This window comes from Guillardia theta (genome assembly GCF_000315625.1).
Source record: "Guillardia theta CCMP2712 unplaced genomic scaffold GUITHscaffold_13, whole genome shotgun sequence".
NCBI classification, from domain to species: domain Eukaryota; class Cryptophyceae; order Pyrenomonadales; family Geminigeraceae; genus Guillardia; species Guillardia theta.
In genome coordinates this window covers 96,549-106,210 of record NW_005434661.1, presented here as the reverse complement: position 1 = coordinate 106,210, position 9,662 = coordinate 96,549, and the positions used below count along the sequence as shown (strand labels likewise).

Sequence of the window (9,662 nt, the reverse complement as noted above, 5' to 3'; positions counted from 1 at the left end):
TCCTCCTCCTCCTCATCCTCCTCCTCCTGCTGTCTGCATGGCCGGTATGTGCACTGCCCCTGCCCCGTGCCTTCATCTTTCTCTTGGCATTGAGCCTGCCGCACTTGCGACCCCCTCAAAGCCGCAAACCCTTCCTAGGGTCCCTCCTAGGGAATGCGGGGGGGGAGGGGGGCAGGGGGGCAGGGAGGGGGAGGGAGGGGAGGAGGAGGAGAGGGTCAGTAGCACTACACAGCTGAGGAGGAGGCACGAGAATGGCTCCCTCACCATGCCACGGTGGAGGGAGCAAGTTGGGGACTGGAGGAGGGAAGAGCTCGAATAAGTGGACTGTTATCCTCGCGGGGAAGGGGTAAGCGAGGGAGGAAGAGGGGAGGGCAGGCAGGCAGGCAGGCAGGCAGGCAGGCAGGCAGGCAGGCAGGCAGGCAGGCAGGCAGGCAGGCAGGCAGGCAGGTCGAGTCTCCGTTTTCACGGTAGAGGCAGTACGAGGCTTTTGAGGAGACAGACGAGTAGGAGGAGGATGAGAAACTTTCCTTGGCCGTGATAGGTCTGACATGTTGATGAGACAATGCCGAACTTTTGTGAAGGAGCTCTTGCTGGCTGCTCCTGCCCCTGCCTCTGCCTCACACCTCTGCGTGCTTTCCTTCACAGACCTGCCCTTTTGACCTTCTGTACATGGTCTTGCTCCATCCTCCTGCTCCTCCTGCTCCTCCTGCTCCCACGGCTACTCTTTTTTCTCTTCAGCCTCTTCACTCCCTATGGGCTCACTTTCGTTGACCTCATCATTCTCTTGAAAGAAGCTGTCATCTTGCAGCAAGCTCTTCCTCTTCAGGAGATCAACTAGTCACCCTCCTGTCGACCAGCCGCCTTGTCGTCTCGGTGCTTGTATCTCGCTTATCGCTGTTCTCCTCTATTCCCAGTGTTCGTGAAGACAGCAGCATGCCCCTCGGTGGGATGTCAGAGTTTGTTTGATTGTTGCAGGTCTCCCTCCTGTTTCATCCATTCTTGAAAGTAAACTTCAACCGCGAACATCGCATGCACAAGGTGACCTCTTTTAGTCTACAGTCTCGGGTTCTGTTCTTAGAACCTTTCGTATCTTGCTCGTACTCGTACTCTTATTCGTCTCTTCCTCTTCCTCTAAGATGTCTTATCTTCTGCATCTGCACTGCTCACCGTCGTCGTCGTCGTCGTCCCATTTCATCTTCATCTGAGTTCGCATTCAACTTGCTGTAAGCCCGGCAGCTTCATCGCCGTCTGTGACAGTGTACGCGTGAGCTCTGAGGATACACGTGGACCTGTTCTTCTCATCGCGAGTCTAAACGATCGAAGACTGAAGAAGTGAAGTGCAAGAAGAGGTTATTCAAGCAACTTCTCTTCTTCCAGGCTCCCCTCCCCGGCCCTCAGCGGCCTCTTTCTGCTCCTCCACATGCTCACCTGCGGCCCATCTTTTCGCTTCAAGCTTGCACGCCACTAACGCCATCTCACTGCTCACTGCGCTATTTCGGCCCAGAGTCATCGGGGCGACGGTAGTACGGTACGGGGCACTGCAGCACTGAGCTCATTCACAGTTCACCTCAAAGTCGAACAAGTCGACATCCGCCGGACTCCCGGATTCGTTTACTCTGGCAAACTTGAACAGGTCATATCAGTATTGTCATTCCCGGAGTTCAGACACGGCACGGTACCGTACGGCAACCGTTGAACGGCCCCCGCGGCGCCGCGGCCCGCGGCGCCCGACAGCGGCGCCGTGCCCGATCGGATAGCCGCGAGCCGCGGCCCGGCCTGGAACTAGTGAGAGTCACTTTCGGACTCCTGAGGCCGCGGCGGCCCGGGCCGGCCGGGCCGTGCGCTGAGTAGCTGTAGGAACCAGGACAAACAGCTAGACAGCTCTTCAGCCTTCCTACAAAACAATTTCAGAGCTACATCGATATTGTTTCTGTTAAATTTCAAGTTTAAAGATAAAATTTGAAGCTTAACAGATCAGATTAGGGTGGTGTAGCTGAAGGGACGCGCAATGCTGGTGCCTGTTTTCAAGTCACTCTTCTCTGGAGACCCCATGGGCGTCCCATCGTTGAACGCATGCACGCTCAAGAACTCTTCCTTCTACGTGTGGTAAGCTGATGCTCCCTTCCATGCTCTGCTCTTAGAGACAGATCCTCTCCTCCTGTGCAGTCTCGCAAGTTCATATTCCTTGACAGTCGGCTCTGTTCTTTGTACTGGAAGAGTTCATGTTATATTATGATAACACGAAAGACGACAGCATGAATGTTGTAGCAATCATACATCTTTGCTGATTGTTGTGCACATTGTTGTTCCTATTTGTTGTGCACACATTGTCGTAGACTCAAACTTGACAAAAGATCTCCCTCTTACCACGATGAAAGTCTGACTTATACGACAGCAACAACGCCGTTGACAGCCCAGAGCTCTACGTGCACTATGACGGAGTCAACGGACCTGATGATGGCCACGAGTGGCTTGTGGGACATCCTTTCTACTAAGATGTCGGTTTAGAGGGCGTGAAGGATTAAAAAGCTTTGATCTATTGGCTGGCGGAAGAAGGAGGTCATGTAAGGAGAAAAGGAGCATGCGTGGATTAGATGTCTTTCTTGTTCAGTATCGCGGAGTTCCAGAAAACTTGGAGTTCTTGCCTCTTCGTTCTCGAACCTGTGAACATGGCACATCAGCAAGCAGCAGGTTGTACGTGATACGCTCACCGAGAGGTAATGTCTCTCGTAGAGGTGAGCAAGCTCGAAGGGACGGATGTGATGGGTGGGCTGTGAGCGGCAAGTCAGGATGTCAACACCCAAGACCGCAGCAGAACGATAAGGGTAGGGGAAGCGGAGGGTGGGAGACGAGAGAGGGAGGAGTAAGGAGATTTATGAGGAGGGAGGGGAGGGGGAGAGAGAGGAGGGGAACCTTGTAGTGCTTGGGCTCTATTTGAAGCCACCAGTCATCTCCCGGGGCGGTTGACCAGATTCTGATGGGACGGTTGTAGCAGTTGGCAGCGGCTGATCAAAGAGCATGAGGAGGGAGGAACTCCGAGATCTTGCTCACCGATCAATGTGAGATGGTTCCCCCAGACAGGGTTGGCGCTAATCCTGCGTCCACGTCAGCCACGCTCGTCCCTTCCTCCCTCTTCCTGCCAACCACTTGTCCTCGATGTTGTCGCAGAAGATTTCCCACGTCGCGCCGTCCTCGCTGTCCAGGAAGTCGGTGATTGTAGCTCCGTTGTCCAGGGTCACATGCTGGCAGGCGCGTCAGCAGCATCTACTCCATGCGGACATGGGCATACCGCATTGCGCCGGAGCCACTCCGCCACATCTCTCCTCACCCTTCGATAGTGCACCTCACTGGGCTGAACCTGCAGAGCAGGTAGTCAGCTTCATGGGGATGAAGGAAGAAGCAGAGAACATGAAAGCACAGCAGTGCAAGGGCAAGAGGGAGAAGGGAGAAGGAGAGGAAGGGAGGGAAGGAGGAAGAGACTTTGTATTGGTCGGCAAATCGTCCAGCGATCTGATGAGCGATGGCGTCGAACTGACAGTGGCCTGTATTGTCGACGTCCTCCAACTCGAAGTCTGTAAACTTTTCCAATCGCTCTCTTAACCTGCCCGGGATCAGCATACAGCACCTACTCTCCTTGCGCCACCTCTGTAGCTTCATGTTCTCCGTGTTGGCCAGCATGGCGGATTCTCGAAGTGCCTGTAGAACCAGAATGACTAGCTTGCAGGGGAGCAGCGGTTTGCTCAGACCAGCTGAAGGTCCCTGTCGTACATCTCGTTGTACTTGCTGCTCTGTCGAGCAGGATAAGCGCTGACTGTAGAGGTAGAGGTAGGAGGAGGTTTGGTAGGTGGGATCAGGGATGCGTTGTATCCTCTCCTCTCGTGCTGCAGGAAAGTGTCGAACCTGCAAGGCATCCGTCATTGTCCCCGCCAGCTGCTCGCCAGCAATGCTCATCTTCATACTTCATGCGGTTCTGCGAAGGGAGGAGGACGGGAATCTCGTCGAACACCGGCAACGCAATGAAAATGTCGTCATCGTTCTGCATTTTCTCCTCGATGATCCCCTTCCTGGACGCTGGCGAAGTACTCTTGTCCTTGTGTACTCGTTATGATCAGATAACATGAAAGGTGAACAACCTGTTGAGGTCGCACGGACTGATCTCCCAGAGCTCTTTGCGCGCTGACGGACGGAGCTGATGTCACCGAGGGCTTCGAGTTTGACGGCGGCAAATCTGATGGCAAGTTGGAAGCATCATGGGAACCATCGACAGGCATGCAAGAACAACAACCAGCCGCAGGCTGCACGACGTGACGATCTTTGTCCATCTGCACGAGGATCAGCCATGCTTGCTGGGATACGAGTGCGGTCAGCAGATACCAACTCTTGTAGCCCCTCCCTCTCCATCGCATTCCCTGGAAATGTCGACGTCAATCCCGACTCAGCCGGGTCCCAGCAGGTACCAGTGGAAACGTTGATCTTCATAGATTCCATTGCATCTCCGATGAGTTTGAGGCTCTTCAGATCTGATTCTGAACAAGACAACGGGAGTCACAAACCTCCACCACACACTTCAAGTCAAACTAACCCTTTTCTTTGATCTTGGAGATATTAGCCTGTTTCAAGGCTCTCTGTTCAATTTCAGATCAGAACAGCCAATTACACCGGTCAAGCCAACCTTCTCCCTGTATTGGATTGTGAATAGTCGTTTCAATTCATGTTTCTCTTTCTCCAATTCCTGAAGCAATCTGTTATTAAAAAGACAACTATGGGAACTTGGCTTGGCACCTGTACCGCCAATTTTCCCTGTTTCAATTGTGCATCAATTTCTTTGCGAAATTCACTGCATCACTTCTCAATAACTTCAACCTAGATCGCAGATGAGAGGGAACCTGTTCTTGTAACTCGGATGACACTTCATCTTCTCGAACACCAGTGCGATGTATCGCAACATGAGAGCATAGTAATTCCCCAGGTACATGAACTTGGTCGAGACCTTCTCCGTCCCGTATGCATACTCGTGGTACATGAGTGTTTGCAGTCTGATCGCATCCGCTGACTTGATGAGCTTGCCCAAGTCCCGATCGAGGAACTGCTGATCCAGCGACTTTTGCGATTCCTTGACCACGCCCTCCATGTATCTTGTCCAATACTGATGCTCGATTCGATTCTCTCCGTCGTCGATGCTGCCGTTGCCTCCTCCTCCCCCTTCCCCCTGCACAGCACCAGCATTGCTCTTCTCCACTGCTGTAGCCATGTTATGTTGCCTGTTGAGACTGAACTCAGTTTAGATAGGCTTTCACAAGATTGTCTATGATAAAAATTCCATGCTCGTTTCATGATAGTTCCCTTTCGCTCAACACAAATTGTTCACACCGTCCACTTGCTCCTGACTAGCCTCCCTCTTCAATCCTCGGGCCCTCACCTGCCTGTTCATCTTCCATTCTCGCTCCAGCGACCATTCTCCTTTCTACCTCCATCCTATCTTCTCCCCTCGTCTCTGCGAGAGCACAATATCTTCTCTGATATGATACGCTCTCCTCCCCTGCTCTACCTCCGCTCTTCTACTCTACTCCCTCCTCTTGCTCCTCTTGTTCTTGCAGATAGCGTGCAGCAATTTGGGATGCATTAAAACAAGACAAACCACAAAAACGAATATTACCCTACCCCCTCCATTCCCTCGGTCTATAGTTTCTACTGGGGGTACTTACAGGTCTAATCAAGAACTCTACCACTTATCGTTCCGCTGTAGCCGGGTAGCTGAGAGGGATGAGATGCGATGAGATGCGATGAGATGTGATGAGATGTATTAGGCATGAGAAAATATGGGATGGGATGACAATGGAAGGGGATAGGTGCACGTGAGGAGCGAGAAGAATTGCAGACAGCAATCTGATCTTGATAGTTTTGTGCCGTTGTCACCGTCATTTGTGGGTGAAGGCAAGGAGGCAGAGTTGAGAGCGAACGGCAGCACAAGGAATAATCAGAAACAATGTCACGAAAACGCATGCATTCAATGACATGTACGCGACGAGGTGTGGTGTTCAACAAGCTGGCAAGAACTTGGTCAAGGAGGTGAGTGATCGCAGTGACGAGCTCGACTGATCATGAACTGTAGAGAAAATAACCCTCACCCTAACTTCAACACCTTGCTTGCTAGATATCACTCGACTCGCGACAGTCCCAAAGTCCAGTAGACATCTACCTCTGCGTCCTACTGTTCATTAGACAACTTCCTCTGCACTACACTCTGCCCATGACGTCAACCGGACAACTCTAGATCACCAAGTTTGAACATCAACGCACCAAAAACAAAAGACAGCATTGCACAGAAACATGTTCATTCTTAATAATCAATCAACCACAAAGCTCCTACAAACATGCAAGATCGTAGAAAAAAATAGCAACGCTTGCTCCGCCAGTGCGCACGAACCCCGACAAAGACCAAGTCATGTCTTAGGTTGTCCAATCTGCAGACTCACGTTAGAGGAGGAAGGTAGATACAGTGATGTCAGCAATAGCAAACAACCTTAAGAAAAGTGGTGATGAACGCTCTCCTCCTCCGCGCGCTTCTCCTTCCTGAGCTGCTTCTTGGTCATCCAGACTCCGTGCTCGATCAACTCCTTGCGGCTGTACTTGGGGTTCCAGTCCTTGGAGTAGAGAGCATCGGAGTTGTCAGGGCACATGCCGCCGACAGCAATCAACCGAGCATTGCAAGCACGAAGCACTGTCAACATCTCCTGCCATTTAAGTTTAGCAATGGTAGTCGCAGGGGCAATTGTGAGAAGCGTCATGGGGATCTGATCTATGGGAATTCACAAAAAATATCAGAAGGAAGATACAAAGTGAGGAGACGAGGGACTAAAAGCTGCTTGTATACAGCACGAACGTCGACGTTCACGGGGCGGAGTGAAATCAAACCTTGCACAGGAAGACACTCTTGATGTGAAAGGGATCAAACAAGGGCAGCAAGCTCAACCACAACAAGAGGAAAGTATGTGTACAAGAAGTACATCATGAAATCTGATAACAAACACAACGAGATAACAACAAAGCGCATGTCGCAGCTGCCAGCCGGCAAGACATGATTGCAAGGGTTGGGTTGTGCGAAGCGTCGCGGGCCAAAAAGTAAGATTTTTAAGATGACCTTTGAGGCGCCATGGTACATTTAAAAGCTGGTACATTTTTGTACTAAACTTCTATAAATCTCTCCAAAATGTTTTCTGACAGTATATTTTCTAAACTTTAAAACTGTATTTAAAATAAATCTATACAGAAATAAAACCTAAAAAGATGGCTTATCGCAGATAAAAGTTCTTGCACCTAGTAGCACGTCAGCTGGTACCACAATACTTCGACCTGAGCCCGCCTCACTGCCAAATCAACGGCTGCCATGTCGGTGAGTGGAACCAGGAGGAGAGGGGAGGAGCGGAGGAAGGAGAGGGAGGACGGGATATGGGCGTGAGAAAGATGGGAATGAAACTTAGTTGTCATGGTGATGGAGAAGAGGTTTCAGCTCAAGATTTGTTGGTCTGGGTAGGTAACAGACAGAAAGACACACAGGAGCACATAGAGAAACCCTGATATGACACTGCAGGGAAAAGATCTGGAGCTCCTTTCGAACCTATTCTCTGAAACGCAAGTAGACGAGGAGGATGTTCAGCGAGATCGGACAGCGAGGCTGGGCCCTGGTGATATCGGGCCTCCGAAGCAAGCGCCTGCTCCGAAGGAAAATAAGAAGAAAGATCCAAAAGCTATCTGGGATGATGACGAGGTCAACGAAGATAGAGTTCTGGACAAGATCAGCAAGGCGGATAAACGAGAGAAGTAATGCTTGCTCAACTGTTGCATGCTACTCTCCCCCCTTCCCATGATCGCTCTCCTTGACCTGTGGATGCTACTTATGTGGCTCGGTCATCGACCGTGCGAGTGTCTGTTCTGAGTAGACTTTTCAGGCCCAAGCATGATATTCGGTATCGTCAGCAAGTAGGGACTGATGATGTTCTCGGTGCGCCGTGGAGTGTCAAGGACAATTCAACCATGAGCTGTCGAGAAATGATAGTGAAAGTAAGGGAAGGCGAGAGAGGCAGCCAGAATTTCACGGGGTGTTTTCTCTATTCAGGTTGAGATGCCCAACACCAAGTTCTCCACGATCAAGTTGGATGTGACCAAGAACGAGTTTCTGGTTCAGTCCCCTAAGTACCTTCTTGGTTTGCCGCTTCCTGTGAGACTCCTGCACTTCTTTTGTAATGGGGTATTGTGGTTTGACTTGGAATCGACAGGAGCTCGTCAACCCTGATAAAGGAAATGCGAAATGGGACTCTGACAAGTGCGTGCTAGAGGTCATCCTGCCGATAGTTAGGGGAGAGAACTTTGCGCACTATTCAATGCTTGATGACGAAGACTGTCCTAAACTGAAAGATTACGGGAAATCGGGGATAGGCTACTAGCACAAAATAGATAACACCATCTTTATGATATTAATACAAGAAGCACTTTACACACATTCGAGCAGAATTTTTCCGTGGAAAGCTCAACTGCCTCCAACAGGACAAGAGATCCAACCCCACCCGACGCCAAGAACCAGCAAGTCAGAGCTGACCTCAGATGCAAGAGTACAATTGACACTGTCATACAGAGTCGACATGGACTTGTTATATGTCGCCCAGTAACCATGCTTGCACAGCCACTGGCATTGACACGAGTCCTCCCAGTATGAGTTCTCAGGTTTGTCCCGACACACAACGCACGAAGAAACGTTTTGACTTGCAGAGGATATGCTCTGTTCCGAAGACTCAGCGACATAAAAATCGATCGCCAAGATCGAGAACGGCGAGATCTGTCCAATATAGGCTCCACTCGCATCTGCCAACGCCGCGCTGAGCTGCATATGGGCCAGCGAAGTGTTGAATAGGTCGAGTACAGAGACATTCAAGCTCATCAAGTAAAAACGGTTCGCATACAAAAGTGCTGCCGGAGAGAACTGAATGATTCCTGTCGCCGTCAAGCTCGAAGGCTCTGTCTGTATCCACTCTCCATCAGCTGGCTCGATTCGAACGCTGCTCACGTTGGTGACATTCTTCACGCCCGAAAGGAGAAACGTGGAAGCATCTAGGATATCGACGTAACTCGAAACATTGAGAATTATCGAGAAGAAGCTTTCTGCCATGTAAATTCTGTTGAATGCTGAGACGTTGAGGAAGAATGGGACGACAATCTTCAAAGGATTGGCGCCGGATGGGATTCCATACAAGGACAGGCCACTCTTTGCCATGCTCGTCCTTGGAATCACCACAGGATACCTTCCTGCAGCAAGGGACGCACTGATCTTGAGATCTTGCGAGTTCTGCTGTGCATAGCTGTTCATGCCCTTCACGGAAAAGGTGAACACCGTGTCGGCAGGGATGGAAACTTTACAAATCACGGTGACTAAAGCGGCGGTCGCATTCCATTTTGAGACATTTTCCAGCGAGTTTTCGTCAGACAATATAACAAACGATTGTCCGTCCTCTTGCAAAAGCCCGTAAAGCCCGGACAGCGTAAAGTTGGAGCTTTGCGGCAGAAGGACATTGCTTCTTATCCGCACTACGATAGAGTTTGGCCCTCCTGCCATGACGTTTGTCTGACTTGCGTTGGCTGCAGTGAACAGCGGTATCACAATCCGCATC

The 9,662-nt window shown here is 50.8% G+C and overlaps 4 protein-coding genes across 4 annotated transcripts; 2 read left to right on the top strand and 2 right to left on the bottom strand.

Moving 5' to 3' along the window:
• Positions 1–1,998: 1,998 nt before the first annotated feature.
• On the top strand, positions 1,999–2,537 carry GUITHDRAFT_151059 (hypothetical protein). Its single transcript, XM_005837637.1, has 2 exons — positions 1,999–2,106; positions 2,396–2,537. Exons 1-2 carry the CDS (start codon positions 2,009–2,011, stop codon positions 2,493–2,495), a joined length of 198 nt encoding a protein of 65 aa, XP_005837694.1. The 5' UTR covers positions 1,999–2,008; the 3' UTR covers positions 2,496–2,537.
• Positions 2,538–2,607: 70 nt separating this feature from the next.
• Positions 2,608–5,251, bottom strand: GUITHDRAFT_134848 (hypothetical protein; the record flags this gene model as incomplete). Its single annotated transcript, XM_005837636.1, has 16 exons — positions 2,608–2,661; positions 2,712–2,771; positions 2,914–3,005; positions 3,052–3,095; positions 3,148–3,242; positions 3,290–3,358; positions 3,481–3,696; positions 3,747–3,900; positions 3,960–4,090; positions 4,134–4,228; positions 4,286–4,322; positions 4,375–4,520; positions 4,583–4,625; positions 4,673–4,732; positions 4,783–4,837; positions 4,887–5,251. 16 exons carry the CDS (start codon positions 5,249–5,251, stop codon positions 2,608–2,610), a joined length of 1,716 nt encoding a protein of 571 aa, XP_005837693.1.
• A 1,069-nt stretch (positions 5,252–6,320) lies between these two features.
• GUITHDRAFT_151058 (hypothetical protein) lies at positions 6,321–7,093 on the bottom strand. Its single transcript, XM_005837635.1, has 3 exons — positions 7,046–7,093; positions 6,524–6,734; positions 6,321–6,464 (listed from the first exon to the last, which is right to left on the bottom strand). The coding sequence occupies exons 1-2, from the start codon at positions 7,052–7,054 to the stop codon at positions 6,525–6,527; spliced, it is 219 nt and encodes a 72-aa protein (XP_005837692.1). The 5' UTR covers positions 7,055–7,093; the 3' UTR covers positions 6,321–6,464; position 6,524.
• Positions 7,094–7,380: 287 nt separating this feature from the next.
• On the top strand, positions 7,381–9,256 carry GUITHDRAFT_161695 (hypothetical protein). Its single transcript, XM_005837634.1, has 5 exons — positions 7,381–7,393; positions 7,592–7,821; positions 7,950–8,061; positions 8,117–8,218; positions 8,277–9,256. The coding sequence occupies exons 1-5, from the start codon at positions 7,388–7,390 to the stop codon at positions 8,442–8,444; spliced, it is 618 nt and encodes a 205-aa protein (XP_005837691.1). The 5' UTR covers positions 7,381–7,387; the 3' UTR covers positions 8,445–9,256.
• The last annotated feature ends 406 nt before the right edge of the window (positions 9,257–9,662 follow it).

What these genes read in the sequence shown, in the direction of transcription:
- GUITHDRAFT_151059 (XM_005837637.1), top strand. Translation starts at nt 2,009, where the DNA reads ATGCTGGTGCCTGTTTTCAAGTCACTCTTCTCTGGAGACCCCATGGGC. An exon ending in AACTCTTCCTTCTACGTGTG is followed by an intron (nt 2,107 to 2,395) that starts GTAAGCTGATGC and finishes CTTATACGACAG; the next exon opens with CAACAACGCCGTTGACAGCC.
- GUITHDRAFT_161695 (XM_005837634.1), top strand. An exon ending in AAGGCGGATAAACGAGAGAA is followed by an intron (nt 7,822 to 7,949) that starts GTAATGCTTGCT and finishes TAGACTTTTCAG; the next exon opens with GCCCAAGCATGATATTCGGT. An exon ending in GTCGAGAAATGATAGTGAAA is followed by an intron (nt 8,062 to 8,116) that starts GTAAGGGAAGGC and finishes TTCTCTATTCAG; the next exon opens with GTTGAGATGCCCAACACCAA.